Consider the following 18,031-nt stretch of genomic DNA (forward strand, 5'->3'; position numbering starts at 1 on the left):
CATCCTGCTTGTCCTGTGAGAAGAAAGGCAATCCCTAAGTGGGATCGCTGGCCCAAACCCCAGAGCACGGAGATATGTTAAGCCTGAAGCTCACCAACATTGCACCCTGTCGAGGGCAAGGTTATTCATCCTGTCTACAAGATAGTTCAGGTGAGCAGGAAGACACTTTGGACAACCTAGTAAAGTGAGAAAAGCTAAAGGCAATATTGGCCAGAGCTTGACAAAAATATTTTTAAAATGATATAATCTTTCCCTGCAGATATACACTTAGGGGCGGATTTTCAGAGCCCTGCTCGCGTAAATCCGCCCAAAACCGGGCGGATTTACGCGAGCAGGGCCCTGCGCGCCGGGAAGCCTATTTTACATAGGCCTCCCGGCGCGCGCAGAGCCCCGGGACTCGCATAAGTCCCGGGGTTCTCGGAGGGGGGCGTGTCGGGGGGCGGGCCCGGTCGTCGCGGCGTTCCGGGGGCGTGTCGGCAGCGTTTTGGGGGCGGGTACGGGGCGTGGCTACGGCCCGGGGGCGTGGCCGCGCCCTCCGTACCCGCCCCCAGGTCGCGGCCCGGCGCGCAGCAGGCCCGCTGGCGCGCGGGGATTTACGTCTCCCTCCGGGAGGCGTAAATCCCCCGACAAAGGTAAGGGGGGGGGTGTAGACAGGGCCGGGCGGGTGGGTTAGGTAGGGGAAGGGAGGGGAAGGTGAGGGGAGGGCAAAGGAAAGTTCCCTCCAAGGCCGCTCCGATTTCGGAGCGGCCTTGGAGGGAACGGGGGGAGGCAGCGCGGCTCGGCGCGCGCAGGCTATACAAAATCGATAGCCTTGCGCGCGCCGATCCAGGATTTTAGTGGATACGCGCGGCTCCGCGCGTATCTACTAAAATCCAGCGTACTTTTGCTTGAGTCTGATGCGCAAGCAAAAGTAGGCTGATCGTGCTTCTTTTAAAATCTACCCCACAGATATACCATGAATGCTGTAGCTTCCCCTCCCCCCCGAAATTCCTGTGGAATTGAGGTCTTTGGATGATGTTAAAAGATTTAAATTAGAATTTAAAGAGTTTTTACTCCGCCATGCTTATAATATGTAACAGCCTGAAGTATGTGTAACTCAGTTTTCAGTGAAAAGAATGTGAGAATATGGTTATTAGAAAAATGAGAATAATGTGAATAGAGTAATGGCTAAGAGCTTTCGTTAATGTCAACTGACGAATAATAAATAACTTGATCTAGGGACATAGATACAATTATTTGGTAGTATTTTTCCCCCAGTTTCTGTGAAACTAAACATTTTTGTCTGAAGTGTGTGTTTATTATTGTTTTTATTATGTATGTATTTTTGTTCTTCGCCTAGGCCTATTCTGTGTTAGGCGATCAATAAATTTTAATAAATGAAATGAAATGAAGAAGAACACAAGGAGGCAGACTGCTGGGGTAAGTACAAGTCACTAGGTTATATAACTCAACATCAAGCAAACAATTCACTGCCGATTCCAGTAGGGAGTTACCCACTGAGCTAGAGCCCTCAGGCTGCTTGGAACAGCTGAAACTGAGAGCGAATTCCAAAGGGAAGAAATCCAGAAACACTCCACGGAGAGATAGAAAACCAGGGTGCCACAAATACAAACCCCTGTCAAACAGGATTTCCTCACCAGCCCAGAAACTCTAAAAGTACCAGGGCAGGGCAGGGCAAGGGTGATCTCGAAAAAGACTGCCCCAAACCTGGCTTAGGTATTTATACCTCAGCAATGACAGCATATACTTCCCCTAAGGAAGCATGCGGTCCAGTAAATGGAACAATTGTTACATGAACCAGGACTTCCTGTCCACAGACAGGGTTATCCATAAAATGGGGAAGTAATGTTTGCAAGTCACTGCAACCAAAGAGCAGCACCTCTGTTGCAGGGTCCCTTGTCCCCCAACTCCCTCAGCCATGGATATGGCAATACGTTGAAAAGCATACTCACCAATTTAATGGATTAGAATCCTCCTCACTGAGGTAGGGTACCGCAGACAAGAGTGTCTGGCAATAGTGGTCCTTATCAAATAAACGCCCGTTGAGCTCAAGAGGTATCAAAGATGACTCCTGGATGGGAGAAAACACTAATCTTCACTGGGGAGCTACTCTGGAAAGGCTCCCTTGCAAAACAGACCTTAGGATGACCTAAAGAGAGTGCTACAGCTCAATCGGCTCTCAGATCCCGCAAGAAACCAACCGCCAGTCAGAAGCAGTGACATGCCTTCTCCGGGAAACAGAGAACGAGGGACACCCGCTTGCAGGGCTGGACAACCAGCATGAAATAACCTGTCAACTCTCCAGTTGAGAGCTGACACACAATCACTGAGGTTCAGAAGCGACCAATCTGCCACTGCCAGCCCCCCTCAATGGGGAAGGCCACCACAGTAATCAACGAAGGAGCCCCAGCACAAACCGTCAGATGACCACCACTGCCGTTTCCCAGCCCTGGCCTGTAAAGAGATGCACTAATTCAAAAAACTCCAAGGCTTCGGCTCAGCGATAAACCTGCCAGGGATGGAGCCCCAGGGGCTTCTCCACAAAGGGGATTTGTGACACTGAAGAGGTCAAAAGACATATTCCTCTTCTGAGGAAGGAGAAGTCTCCTGATACTATCCTCCTGGTATTTATTCTCCTTAGGGTTCAACCACGAACGGAGTCCTAGGTCAGTCCTGTGGCAGCAGTGAACAATCTGTTGTGCTCTCCACGAGGAACACATAACATATACACACGCACCCATACAGTAGAGGGCAACTGAAGAATAGAGCCCTCCACTGTAAAAGCACACTGACCAGTACTCATACAGTGGTATCCCATCCTATGGATGGCGGCACACCTATGACCCCATTCACTGTGCTTGTGGGTAGAATCCCATGGCGCAGCAAGGACTATACACCACTTGCTAAAGTCAGTGGCTGCACGCCGCCAAAAGGCAAATCACAGAGTGTGATGATGCCTTCCTTGCCAATGCTCCCCAGAACTTTGTGGGGCAGAACTAACGAGGAGACTGAGACCTTGATGCAATGATGGCAGAACCCTTGCATGCCTTAGAAGTTCACAGACAGAGAGAATGCTGCCTGCTGTTGCCCGAAGCAATTGGAGTAGATGCCTTGCCCGACCACACATGCAGCACTCCACTGTTACAGTAACTCCCTGTGGAATGCATAGGAACGGTGTGACGACGTCCCCAGTACCACTGGGGCTCTGGGTGGTGGGTGGCATTCTATGGCTTCAGACCCTCCAGTACCTAATAATGCTCCAAGAGGCTGGACACAGCCCTTGAAACTGCATCGGGAATGGCTCACTGCCATTTCCCTCATAGAACAACAGCAGCGAAGTCCATGGCGACCGATGGTACACATGGTGCTCTGCAGTTGTGTCCTGCGGCATCTGACTGCATTCACTGGTGCCTTCAGTGGTGACGGCACCTGTAGGGCCCATAGCGCTTTCGAGTTCACCAACGATGGATCACATCAAGGGCGCCAAATGATACTACACCCAGGGTTTCTACGGTGCTTGACCATATCTTGATCAGCCACAGGCGTGATGACTACAGCTGCAAATGCATGTTTGAAAGTTTTAGATTCTTTAGTGAGAGAACTACCATCCTGCCTGACCTCAGAAAACTTGAAAAGAAAATTAGGTCTTACCTTCAATAATTTTCGTTCCTGTAGTACCAAGGATCAGTCCAGACTCCTGGGTTTTGCCTCCGCACCAGCAGATGGAGACAGAGCAAGATTTGACTGGCTCTGCCATAAATATCAGGGTGCCACCCACAGTCTGCCAGTATTACGCAATGTCAAAGCAGAATGACCCCTAACTGAAACTAACTATATAAATGAATCTCAACCGGGGAACCATTGGATCACTGACCCCCAACAAGAAACTTGACCCGTAAAAGAGGGTAACAAACATAAGAACCTCACAGATCAAATAAAACAAGAGCAGAAGTAGAAACAGCAGACTCTCTGCCCCTTCCCTTCGACGAGCAAAGAAGCGCAGGGCCTTGGCATTTTTGAATGTCGCCATCAGATCCATGGCCGGCGTGCCCCATTTGTCGCAGATGAGCTGAAAGGCCCTGTCCACAAGCTCCCATTCTCCGGGGTCGAGCTGATTTCGATTCAAAAAGTCTGCGTGTATGTTGTCGACCCCTGCTATGTGGGACACAGCTATGCTGACAAGGTGCTGCTCTGCCCACTGAATCAACAGACGAGCTTCTAACGCCACCAGACAACTCCTGGTCCCCCCCTGACGATTGATGTAGGCCACTGTGGTCGCATTGTCGGACAGCACCCTGACCGACTTCTCCTGAATCAGAGGGAGAAAGGCCTGCAACTCCAGGCGCACCGCTCTGGTCTCCAAGCGGTTGATCAACCATCGAGACTCGGTTGGGGATCAGAGTCCCTGGACTGTCTTCCACAAGCACACCGCTCCCCAACCTGAGAGGCTCGCGTCCGTGGTGACCACCTTCCACCCCGGTACCACGAGCGGAATGCCCCTGAGGAAATTGTCTGAACACAGCCACCACCTTAGACTGTAGCGTGCCAGGTTCGTCAATGGCAGCGGGAGGTAGTACGGCTCGGACACCGGACTCCAGCGGGAAAGTAACGCCGATTGTAAGGGTCGCATGTGCGCGAAAGACCAAGGAACCAGTTCCAGCTTCGAGGCCATGGAACCTAGCATCTGCAGGTAATCCCAAACTGTCAGTGGTTGTTTCTCCAGCAAGGACCGGACTTGTCCCTGCAATTTGAGACTGTGACCGGAGGAGAGATAGACCTTCCCCTGACGTGTGTCGAATAAAGCTCCCAAAAACTCCAGCAACTGAGAGAAAGTGAGCTGACTTTTGGCTGTGTTGACCACCCAACCGAGGGACCTCAACAGCTGTAGCACCCGGTGACTTGCCGAATGACACAGAGTCTCGGATTTTGCGCGGATCAACCAATCGTCCAGATACAGATGCACCAACAAACCTTCCCGTCGAAGCCGTGCTGCAACAACCACCATTATCTTGGTGAAGGTTCTGGGAGCTGTCGCCAGACCGAACGGTAACGCCTGAAATTGGTAATCTTTCCCCAACACAAAGAATCGGATACGTTTCTGATGGTCCTTCCTGATCCCGATGTGCAAATATACCTCCAGCAGATCCAGTGATGCCAGGAACTCCCCCGGGCGAACGGAAGCAATGAAGGAACACAACGTCTCCATGCGAAAGCGTGGGATCCGAAGGCATCTGTTGACGCACTTTAGATCTAGAATGGGACGGAATGACCCTTCTTTCTTTGGAACGACGAAGTATATGGAATAATGTCCTTTTCATTGCTCCGGAGGCGGTACCAGAACAATTGCCCCCAGATCCAACAGCCGAACCAAAGTCTGTTGGACTGCTCGACATTTGTCGGCATATCCGCACGGGGATGGGAGAAATCGTGGGTTGGGATGGCGTGCAAAATCTAAAGCATAGCCATGTTTTATCACGGAAAGCACCCACTGGTCCGACGTGATTGTGGTCCATTCCTCGTAAAAAAGAGACAATCTGCCCCCTACCTTCGGTACGGAGGAATGGAGCGGCCGGAAATCATTGTGCAGCCTTACCGCCGAGAGCCGACTGGGAGGCAACAGGTCTACCAAAATGTCTTCCTCGAAAGGACTGCGACTGCTGCCTACCCCCCGCCGGCCAAAAGGAAGGGGAGGAGGTACTAGGACGAGAAATACGAGCTTTTCGAGTTCCCCGAAACATGGGCCTAGCCGAGAAGGACCCCCTGGAATAAGTTCTGTCCTCCGGAAGTATATAACCCTTATTTTTACTCAGTAACTGAATCATGTCTTCCAATTCCTTTCCAAACAGCAGTTTGCCCTTAAAGGGTAACGATCCCAGCCGGCATTTGGAGGTTCCATCCGCTGACCAGTTCCGTAACCACAATAGCCGTCTCGCCGAGAAAGCCGAGACCATGGGACGAGCCGAAGTTCGCAGGAGATCATACAGCGCATCTGCACTATAAGCCACTACCGCCTCGAGGCGGCCAGCCTGTCGGGCTTCCTCCTCCGAAAGGCCCTCATTGGCGAGCAGTTGTTGAACCCAAAGCAGCCCGGCCCGCAGAGCAAAATTGCTACAAATTGCCGCTCGGGCCCCTAGAGTGGAGACTTTGAAGATCTTCTTAAGCTGGACCTCCAGCTTCTGATCCTGAAGGTCCTTTAGTGCTGTGGCCCCTGTGACCGAAATGGTAGTCCTCTATGTCACCGCTGAAACGGCTGCGTTCACCTTCGGAACCCGAAGAACTTCCAGGGCGCCCTCAGGCAGAGGATAAAGCTTGTCCTTCGCCTTTGTGACCTTCAACCTCAAATCCAGGGTATCCGACTCGCAAAAGAGAAGGTTCGTAGCGGAAAAATGAAAAGGAAATGTCGTGGCAGGACCACTCAGGCCCAACAACACTGGATCCATCGAGCCGAGACGAGACTCCTCAGGAGGTGTAGCAATTCCTAACTCCTCCAAAATAGCGGGAACGAGGGGTCCCAGCTCGTCTCTGTGGAAGAGGTGGACCACCCTAGGATCATTGCCCTCCGAGACATGGCTCTGCCTCGTCGCACCCTGCGACGGAGCACCGTTTCCCTCTACCGCCCGCAGGGGCGGCTCCTCCTGATCCTCATGATCCGTAGACTCGGAGGGGGAGTCCGTGTCCTCCCTGGGGGAGATAGCCCGCAACGGATGCTTTGCCCTGGAAGGCCCCCCCCCCCCCCCCCCCCCCCCCCGGGTCCCCCGATTGGGGTCGACTTTTGTCTGCAGGGGGTGGGCCCTCAGGGCCCCCGGACTTAGGCAAATGCCACCTATAGGCCTTGTGGGCCTTGAAGGCCTTATGCATGGCCAGGATAAAATCTGACGAAAAAGAGGAGGAGGAGACATCAGAATCCGTGCTGGCGAAACTTTGTGGGGAGGAGGGCGGGGAATTCCTTGTCCCCACCGCAATCGGCGCCGCTAGGGAGGCCAAACCCAAAATGGCGGATTTTCCCTCGCTTGCCGGCGACTGCCTGAAGGAAGAGGAAGAGAACTCCCCGATCGCGACTACCATCGTCCTGCGTCACACCACCACCCCCCGAACTGACCCAGACGTCCCTTTGCCTCTGGGGATGCAGGCTGAGCACAGCCCATCCCACGAGAGGCGTGCACGCCCCGAGCCGCAGGCCGAACCTCGTGGCATGAGGGAGCCGGGCCACCGAGAAAACAAAAATAAAGAGCGGGGGGGGGGGGGTTGAGAGAAAGGAGACTCAACCACCGCAGCAACAAGACCCCGAGAGCCGCCGAACAACGCACTACTAGTTTTATTTATCTTTTTTTTTTTTTTCACCTGAGACGCTGTCCCTCGTCGGGTCCTGAAGCAGTCCGGCTGGGGTGAGTGAGCCGAGCTCCCCAGTATCACCCCGGCTGGGCTGTCACAGACAAGTCAGGGTCCTCAACCCTTAGCACCAGCAGCCTACAGGACCAGGGGGGATGGTCCCCTCAGAACCTGACAACCCCTTGGGAGGCTCAGACCGGCGCTGGACGCTCCGGAGCTACTCTCTGCCTTTCAAGTTTTGTTTTGTTTTTTTTTTTATTAAACTTAATTAATAAAGCAAGCAAACAAAATTCTGCCAAGCTAACTAAACCTCTTTTTTTTTTTTTAGATCAGTTCAGACTGTGGGACGTGCACCCGGACCATCTGCTGGAGACAGACTAATACTGGCAGACTGTGGGTGGCACCCTGGTATTTATGGCAGAGCCAGTCAAATCTTGCTCAGTCTCCATCTGCTGGTGCGGAGGCAAAACCCAGGCGTCTGGACTGATCCGGTACGTACAGGGAACTGCTCTTAATTAGACCGTCATCTAACATGTATCTGTGCTCTTGCAGGTGTGCTGCTGCTACCACTAAACCCTTGGTAAATACCCAAGTGGTTGATGACAGACTGATTCAGAATGATCCAGAATATATCCTGAAGTCATAGTTCTCTATGTTAAATAGTCCTGGGAGATATTTTTAAACAAATTAAAAAATTTGGAACCTTTTTTTCAAGCCTTAGACAATGCATAGATGCAAAATGGTGATCAACATTTTTCAGTTAAAGGTAGGGTACGATTTAAACTCCATAGCTTTTTTGTCCACCATCAAAAGGTAAAATAGTGTCAGCAAAATTAAAAGAAAAGATTTTGGAGAATGAGAAAGCTGATGTACAAAAAGAAGAAATGAATAAAAACCCTTCACTGAGGGATCCTGGCAACCAAAGATTTGAAGAGAAATTGTTTTTTTTTATGCAGTAAAAATTCTTCCAGGTCATTCTGCAGAAAAAGACTGAGTGTGCCTTGTGGCATGCCATGATGCATAAAGACTTTCTAGGCCTACACAGTAAACATTCCATATTCAGTGCCTTCAGAGGACATCACTCACCCACATATGGAACTAGTTTATCCTGTTTGTCCATGGAGACCATTACTACAGCATCCACCGCAGAACCCTAAACTCACAAAAAATACAATGTCCATACTGTCACAACATCCACTGCTGAACACTACATTCTCAAAATTAAATATAATAATATACAGTGTGAGCATTGTGTAAGTTGCTCTGATTCAGAGACAAGCAGGGTATAAGTGGAAAGGAATATTGTCAAAGCATCCACAGCTAAATTCTACATTAATGAAATATACAACACCCACACTACCACAGCATCCACTGTTCAGCAAACAAGCACAAGACTAATTCACTGCCATAGCTTTTTCTGATCAACCAGTAAACCATTATACATCTCCCTTCCCTAAGACCTTCCCCATTTAAATATATATTCTATTGTAATCCCTCACCTCCTCATCTGTTGTGTTAAATAAGTTACCTTTTGGTGTTTTTCTGGCCTACCACATACCTGGTATTCGCTTGGGTTGCAGGTTCTCCATTGCCTGTTTATATCTACGAGATTCATCTTCTGCCACTTCATTGATATCAGAGTAATCAATAGCATCATCTGTGCTCTTAACCCAGCCTGGTGATAAAGATAGAAGGAATGAACAGAAGAGAAAGATTAGATGGGCAAAAACAACTCAAATCCAAGTTTTTTGTGTTTTGTTTTTTTAAACAGAATTCAGTGCCCGTAAACTGTCTCTTTGTTCAATTGTCTATTCCTCTTTTTCACTCTCACTGCAAGGCAATTTCATGTATTTACCAGCCTTTCTTGAGTCTACCCTCTGTGAGCCTCATATCATGAACTCTTGCTTTTTGTGCATCGATACCTTTCAGTTATCTGAATGTCTCCGCATTAACTCTCCTCTCTCTTCTTAGATATACACCTTTACCTCAAGTCTCATTTCACAGGACTTTTGGTGTAAACTTGCACCAGTTTGGTAGCTCTTCTCTGAACTGCTTCTATTCTATATATATTCTTTTATTTCATTAGAATCATCCATTGCCCTATCATTAAAATCATCCGCTGTCCTATCATTAAAATCATCCATTGTACCTGAAGATTGGAGGGTGGCTAATGTAACCCCAATATTTAAAAAGGGCTCCAGGGGCGATCCGGGTAACTATAGACCAGTGAGCCTGACTTCAGTGCCGGGAAAAATAGTGGAAAGTGTTCTAAACATCAAAATCACAGAACATATAGAAAGACGGTTTAATGGAACAAAGTCAGCATGGCTTTACCCAAGGCAAGTCTTGCCTCACAAATCTGCTTCACTTTTTTGAAGGAGTTAATAAACACATGGATAAAGGTTAACCGGTAGATATGGTATACTTGGATTTTCAGAAGGCGTTTGACAAAGTTCCTCATGAGAGGCTTCTAGGAAAAGTAAAAAGTCATGGGATAGGAAGTGATGTCCTTTCGTGGATTACAAATTGGCTAAAAGACAGGAAACAGAGAGTAGGATTAAATGGACAATTTTCTCAGTGGGCAGTGGAGTGCCTCAGGGATCTGTATTGGGACCCTTACTGTTCAATATATTTATAAATGATCTGGAAAGAAATACAAGTGAGGTAATCAAATTTGCAGATGATACAAAATTGTTCAGAGTAGTTAAATCACAAGCAGATTGTGATAAATTGCAGAAAGACCTTGTGAAAAGTAGGTCTAAAATATGACCATGATTGTGTGTAGATAATGTAATACACTGCTTGAGAGACAAATCTTGCATGGATGAAAAAATTTTGAATTCCAAAGGTTTATCAGGTTCGTCTGCATAAAGATTAAAGTCTCCCAAGAGCAAAAGGTGGGAGCTTTTGATTGTACATTCACTAATCAACATCAGGAGATTATGTAATTCCAAAGAGTTAGCAGGAGGAGGTTGATAAGTAAAATGTTAAGTCAGGTAGCCTTATGAAGCTGAAGAAAAAGAAATTCTCCTTGAAATGAACTATGAACATTAAGTGTATTAATGCAGAAATTACAGTAAAGAATAGTAACATTACCTCCCTTGGCGTCTAGATCTGTTATGATTTAAAAACCTGTAGTTAGGAGGTCAGGATTATTGACATAGGGCCTCTTACTGTTCCATACATGGCCCAGCCCCCAATATATCCAAAACATTCTTCTTTACACCTGGTTTTAAGCCATCCATTGAAATTATTTATATGGCTTAGCCGCTCCTTCCCCTTTCCATGAACAGGTAACGCTTCTGAAAAAGCAGTAGTCTTCACCAAGAGCCTAATCTGCTTGCCCAGAGTCTGAGTTAATGATAATGGAGAAGATGGCGACAGGACCTTCGTTTAAATGCATGCGTGCCTTTTTGGAAATTTGGAATCCGTACCTTCAAATACTACCTACCAGAATTCATAGTTCTGTAATAAACGATTTGTCATTATGAATAATCTGTGGACGAGAGTTGGCATTGATGTGCTCTTTTGTTAGGAGTAGTAGGTAACCCTATCTTCACAGTTGTGGAATCATGCTTAGGGGTGGAGGGTGGAGGTTGGGAGGGGAAAGTATTGTTATTGCTAAGAAATGTTATCCTTGATTTTGAGGGAAGGGGAGAAAATATGAAAAATGTGTTTATATTCTTTATATAGGGTGTGGCGGGCGTAAGAGACACCGAACCCAGCATAGTTTGCTCTGTAACGTTGAAGACTTTAATAAACAGTTTGAACATTAAAAAAAGACAGGATTAAATGATCAGTTTTCTCAGTGGAGAAAGATAAACGGTGGAGTGCCTTAAGGATCTGTACTTGGTCTTGTGCTTTTTAATATATTTATAAATGTCCTGGAAAGGACAACGATGACAAAATTTGCAGATGACAAAATTATTCAGAGTAGTTAAATCACAAGCGGATTGTGATAAATTGAAGAAGGAACCTCTGAGACTGGAAGATTGGGCATGGAAATGGCAGATGAAATTTAATGTGGACAAGTGCAAGGTGTTGCATATAGGGAAAAATAACCCATGCTGTAGTTACATGATGTTAGGTTTCATGTTAGGAAAAGGAATTGGGCATCATAGTGGGCAATACTTTGAAATCCTTGGTTTAGTGTATGGCAGCAGTCAAAATTATTAGGAAAGGTATGGGGAAAAGATAGCAAATGTCATAATGATCCTCTATCACTCCATGGTGAGATCGCCCTTAGAGTACTGTATGCAGTTCTGGTCTCCACATCTTGAAGAAAGATACAGTTGCACTGAAGAAGGTACAGAGAAGGGTGACCAAAATGATAAAGGGAATGGAATGCTGCTGCTGCCACCCCCGAGGAAAGCTAAAGAGGTTGGGTCGGTTCAGCTCCAAGAAAAGACATCAGAGGGAGGATAAAGAAGAGGCCTATAAAATCTTAAGCGGAATAGAATGGGTAAATATAAATCAATTATTTACTCTTTCAAAAAATACTAGGGGAGAACTTCATGAAGTTAGTATGTAGCACATTCAAAACAAATCAGAGAATATTCTTTTTCACTCAACATACAATTAAGCTCTGGAATCCATTATCAGAAGATTTGGTTACGGCAGTTAGCGTAGCTGGGCTTAGAAAAGGTTTGGACAAATTCCTGGAGAAGTCTATAAACGTATAACCCAAGTAGACTTAAAAAATAGTCACTACTTATCGCTGCAAGATAGCAGCATAGAATCTATTTACTGTTTGGAATCTTGCCAGGTACTTGTGACCTGGATTGGCCACTGTTGGAAAGGAGAAATTACTACTTACCGGATAATTTCATTTTCTTTAATAAAGACAAGCAGATCCAAAACCAGTAGGTTATGCATCTCTACCAGCAGATGGAAACGGAGCAAAGCTGACATCACAGTATATATACCCCTGCACTGACATCAGCCCACCAGTATTCTCTGCAAAATCCAACTGTGGACAAACTAACAAAACTTGGATTATTCCAGCAGTCAGCCAAAAGGAAAACACTGAGCTCAGACAAGGAGTGTAATAACACTAGTCTAGGAACTGAAGTAACACTTACAGTAACCCGGGGAACATGCAGCCCCGCAGGAGGACAACAGCACAATCATCCAGCAGCCAAGGGCAGGTAGGTGGATCCACCTGTCCTTATTAAAGAAAAGGAAATTATCAGGTAAGTAGTAATTTCTCCTTTCTTAGAATACAGACAGGTGGATCCAAAACCAGTGGAATGTACCAAAGCTACTCCCGAACAGGGCGGGAGGGTGACAGCAGTCCAATCAACACCGCACACGCAAAGGTTTTATCCTCCCGGGCCTACACATCCAGACAGTAACACCTGGAAAAGGTGTGTAAAGAGGACCATGTTGCGGCTCAGCAAATGTAAACGGAGACAACAATATAAACCCATGACACTACCTGAGCCCTAGTGGAATAAGCCCTAACCTGACTAGGCAATGGCTGCTCAGAATCCACTTAGGCGGCTATGACAACTCCTTAATCTAGCGGACTACTGTAGAACAAATTGGAGAACAAAGAGGCAATCCATCTTCCTGAGAGGTTTAGAAACCTCCAAATACCTCAGGATATATCTCTTGACATCCAAGGGCTGTAACAGGCGATATTCCTCTGCATCTCTTTCCCTGTCCAGAGACAGCAGGAAAATTAACTGATTCAAGTGAAAATCTGAGACCACTTTTGGCAAAAAGAAAGCAACAGTACACAGCTGTATCACCCCCGGAGCCACCCATAGAAACGACTCCCAGCAAGATGAGGCCTGCAGTTCAGATACTCTACGCAGAACAAACTGCCACAAGAAACACCATTTTCAAAGTCAGTAACCTCATGGAAAGGCTATGCAACGTTCAAAAAGTAGGACCCACCAAAAAGTCCAAAACTAGATTAAGACTCCACAAGAGCACCAGTAACTGTAAGGGAGGCCGAACATACTTCACTCTTTTCAAACAGCATTTCCCTGAGCGGCGAGTAGCTGTGTGCCGTTCACTGAAGAATTACGATATCATTATCCTCACAGTGGTCTGTGATTGACAGCATCTGTTTGTAGAACAGGTCTGATAGTCAATTCACTGACTTATGTTCCTCCGACTATGACACATACAACGTCTGCACTGATCTGAGCCAAATCGAGTGGTTCGAAAAGCCCCTGAGGCAGCTCGTATGAGCGAAACTCGGCCAGAGTCGGGCAAGATCCAATAAAGTCCAAATTTTTACCGATTCCACCGTTTGTTTGCTGCTAGCCACATCTGGATGACACAACAAGGTTCCACTATTTACCTGACTTTGGAAACAGGCAAGAGTCACCACCTGTACCCTTTAATAAATTAAGGGCCAAACCTTTAGTCAATCCATCCTGCAAAAATTCCAAAATTAGCAGGATCTTAACCAAATGAGGAAGAACACACCAAGCCTCAAACACTCGCCAAACCCCACATAGGTTAAGGAAGTGGAGAACTTTATTACTCCTAGCAAAGTGGCAATCACTGCAGTAGAATATCTACACTTCAGCATATACCATAAGACAAAATTGAGTTGGCTCTTCATTAAGAACAGGCCCCTGCCATAGAAGATCCCTGTGAGCCAGAAACCTGAAGAGAGTCCACCAGGAGCCTTCGCAAACAAGCATACCAGTCTTCTGGGCCAATCTGGTGCCACCAGAAACACCATCCCCATGTGACTCACAATCCTCCAAATCATTCTGCCCAACATGGGCCACAGTTGGAAAGGCATACAGTAGCTTGCCCTTCGGCCACTCTTGCATGAGGGCATCGATGCCCAAGGACTTTGGATCTTTCCTAAGACTGAAGAAGCGAGGAACATTTGCATTGCAAGAAGTCACCAGCAGGTCCAGAAACAGAAAGCCCCAGTGATCCTCTACGAGCTGGAATGCCTCGTTTGACAATTCCCATTCTCCTGGATCCAGACTCTGTCTGCTGAGAAAGTTGGCTCTTGCATTATCTTTTCCTGCAATGTGCAGGGCTGAGATCTTCTGAAGATGCACTTCCGCCCATTCCATAAGTTGGGCTATTTCCTGCGACACTTGCTAGCTCTTGGTTCCTCCCTGCTGATTGATGTAAGCCACTGTTGTTGCATTGTCCGACATTATCTGGACCGCTCGACCCTGCAATCATTTGCCAACTCATAAGCATGCCAACCGGACAACAGGTTGGCATGATACTCCAGATGATTGATACTCCATACAGACTCTTCTGTACTCCAGTGTCATTGCGCTGTCAACTCCTGACAGTGAGTTCCCCTACCCTGGAAGCTTGCATCTGTCATGAGTACTAGCCAGTCTGGTGATCTTAAGGAAACCTCCTTTCATGGATGATCCATTTGCAACCACTACTGCAGGTGTATGTAGATCTCCATCGATAGGTGAAGCAGAATCAAATATTCCTGAGACTGTGGGCTCCAATGAGACAGTAGAGTGTGCTGAAGGGGGCGCATATGTGCCTCGCCCATGGCACCACCTCTAAGGTCACCGCCATCAATCCAAGTTCCTGTAGATAAGACCACATGTTCGGGCATATTGTATCCGTCAATAGACGCATCTGTGCCATCAGCTTCTGAATATGACCCTCCGGCAGGAACACCCTGCCCTGCTTTGGTTGAACCGAACACCGAGATACTCTAGTGACTGTGATGGCTGAAATTTGCTCTTGGCCAGGTTTACCACCCAACTTAGCTCCTGCAACAAGGAGATCACCTTGTGCGAGACCCGAAGGCTCTCTTCCAGACTCTTGGCCTGAATCAGCCAGTTATTTAAGTATAGATGTACCAGAATCCCATCCTTTCTCATTCTGCCTCTACCACCTCCATAACCTTGGAAAAAGATCTGGGTGCGGTGGCCAAACCACATGGCAGCACTTGAAACTGATAATGCTACCCCAAAACCGCAAAACACAAAAATCGTTGATGCTCTAGGCAGATAAGAATATGAAGATATGCTTCTGAAAAGTACAGAGACTTCAGAAACTCCCACGACTGTACTGGCACTATCACTGAGCGCAAGGTTTCCAAGTGAAAAAGAGTCACCCGCAAATGACAGTTGACCCCCTTGAGATCTAGGATGGGACGAAAAGATCCCTCCTTCTTGGGCACAACGAAATAAATCGAATATCAGCCTGTATTTTCTTGAGATGTGGGCACTGGAACCACAGTACACAGGCTGAAGTGTCTCAAAAACATACACTCCACTGCCTGTCTTTTGCGGAGAGTTGAAGGGAGACACTATGAAAATGTTCCAAGGAACACCACGAAACTCCAGCACATAACCATCTTTTAACAACTCCACAACCCACTGGTCTGATATGATCTCGACCCACCTCTAATAAAAATGAGAAAGGAGTTCCCCATCTCTTGTTCCCTGGGGTGGGTCATCATATCTTCATTGGGAGGCTCCACAACCCTAGCCTGCGACCCGTCTGGGCTGCCTGAGACGAAAGGACTGAGACCTACCCAAAGGTCGTTGCTCTGTAGGGTCAAAAACATTTGAACCCTCTAGTATGACCTCTCGTGCTTAAGGAGCACAGCATCTGTTTCTTAATCTCTGGTAACTGAGGAACCTAGGACTCATCCCAGTTGTTGGTCATTTTTTTCCAGCTCGCTCCCAAACAAGAGCGAGCCTTTAAAGGGCAATTTTGTAAGGTTAGACTTTGAGGTTGTATCGGCCAACCAATTTCTCAGCCCTAGCCGACATCTGGCCGCTATTACCGAAGCCACGCCTCTGGCCAAAGTGCAGACCAATCGGAGCCCACATCTGCTAAAAAGGCAGCTGCTGGTTCCATCGCTGCCCTGAAATTCACACCAGATTCATCAACCTCCTAAGAGAGAAGTAAACAAGAGCAAGCCACTAGGAAACAAATTCAATGCTACTGCTTCATGGCTTTACGCAAAGAATTCAAAATGGGATCTTTATTTGGTGGCTCAGACATGGATTCAGCCCCCAGTACTCCCAGCATCTTCAGTGTCTGGGAAATCAGAGCCAGGAATTCATCTCTGTGAAAGGAACATAACATATATGGCTCCAATCCCGGAGGAATTTTCCCATCCTCCAGGGAGTAAGGATCGGTTTCAGCATCCATGCCATCTGGGTCCCTATCAGGGAGACCTGCAGCAGATCTAGGCTTACTCCGACGCTTACCCGCAGCACCAAGCATGCGGGAATTCGCAGCCTGCAATCCTGAACTGTTAAGATTGGCCAGAGTCGTGGATTGCACTTGAAGAAAAGACTGTAGTCCATAAAAAAATTCTACCCAAGAAAAGGCAGAGGGATTCATGCTAAAACCAGGGGGCATCAGCCCTACATTCACTGAACTACCTTCCTCCGCTGACGAACCAGTTAGGGGAGCCCCAAAATCAGGCGACACCTCTGGCAGCTCTTTTTCCAACAGGCGTCTGAAAAGAGTGCACCCAGCTGTGTCCGTGCTGCAAAAACTAGGCACCTAAAATTTAGGTGCCAACACTGTGCCTCGATAAGTGCACAAAACTGAGCTCCCACCATGACACTTCAGACAGTGCACATAAATAAGTGCATGCATGTGTGCGCACAACTGAGCACCCAGGTAGGCAACCCTATGTGCCCAACTAGGCACACAATCCGGACACACAACTGGACACACAGCTGGGTGCACAAGTACGAACCGATGCAACTGAAGAGGGCAGCCTTATGTGCAGGAAAAATGGGTGAAAATGCCACCGCGGTCTACCATGCGGCGAACAAGACAAACCTGAGAACGGAGCCTAGCCAAAAAGGAAAATTGGTTCTTACCTGCTAATTTTCGTTCCTGTAGTACCACCAATCCAGCAGAGGGAGACAGAGAAAGATTCTACTGACTCTGAAATATACCCTGGGGTGCCACCTGCAGTCCGTCAGTATTGAACGATAAAGCAGAAATCTAACCAATAAAACTAACTGGCTAACTAAACTCTAACACATACTTCCTACTCACAAATCCTAAGTGGAAGCAGAATCCCGAGGAACCGTCAAAATAAACAAGCAAACACTGAAAAAGTAGACAGCATGAAATGCGGTTTAAACACCAAGACAGTGAACGAGCAGACTATCCAAAAAAATAATTGCTATATACAGACTTAAAGGGCGGGCCTCTGGACTGATCCATGGAACGAAAATCAGCACGTAAAAACCAATTTTCCTTTCCCTGTACGTACCTGGATCAGTCCAGACCCTGGGATGTACCAGAGCTGTTTTAGCACTCTCTCCGAAGGCTGCCGAACTCGGAGCCTGGACATCTAAACGGTAATGATGAGCAAAAGTGTGCAGCGACTTCCAAGTCGCTGCCTTATAAATCTCCTGAGGAGAAACCTGTTGAGACACCCCGCCCATGATGTAGCTTGCGATCGAGTGGAATGAGTCCGCAAAACTTCCGGAAGATCCCGACGAGCCAGAAGATAAGCTGACCATATGGTCTCCTTTAACCAGCGAGCAATCGTAGCTCTGGAAACTTTATGACCCTTACGAGGACCACTCCACAGAACAAACAAATGATCTGACATTTGAAAACCGTTGGTAACTTCAAGATAATGCAACAGCACATGCCGGACATCCAGTTTCTTGAGATCCTTAGAGGAAGGATCCGTACTATCTAAACACGGAAAAGCTGGAAGCTCTACTGACTGATTTAGATGAAAAGAAGAAACAAC

The 18,031-nt window shown here is 47.3% G+C and overlaps 1 protein-coding gene across 4 annotated transcripts in view; it reads right to left on the reverse strand.

Moving 5' to 3' along the window:
* Positions 1-18,031, reverse strand: part of TAF1 (TATA-box binding protein associated factor 1) — a 441,469-nt gene that overhangs the window by 395,289 nt on the left and 28,149 nt on the right. For all 4 annotated transcript variants that reach the window (XM_029607221.1, XM_029607219.1, XM_029607220.1 and 1 more), the window contains exon 3: positions 8,888-9,004. In XM_029607221.1, coding sequence (XP_029463081.1) covers positions 8,888-9,004 — 117 coding nt within the window. The remainder of the gene's footprint in view (positions 1-8,887; positions 9,005-18,031) is intronic.

This window comes from Rhinatrema bivittatum, chromosome 6 (assembly GCF_901001135.1).
Source record: "Rhinatrema bivittatum chromosome 6, aRhiBiv1.1, whole genome shotgun sequence".
Classification (NCBI taxonomy): domain Eukaryota; kingdom Metazoa; phylum Chordata; class Amphibia; order Gymnophiona; family Rhinatrematidae; genus Rhinatrema; species Rhinatrema bivittatum.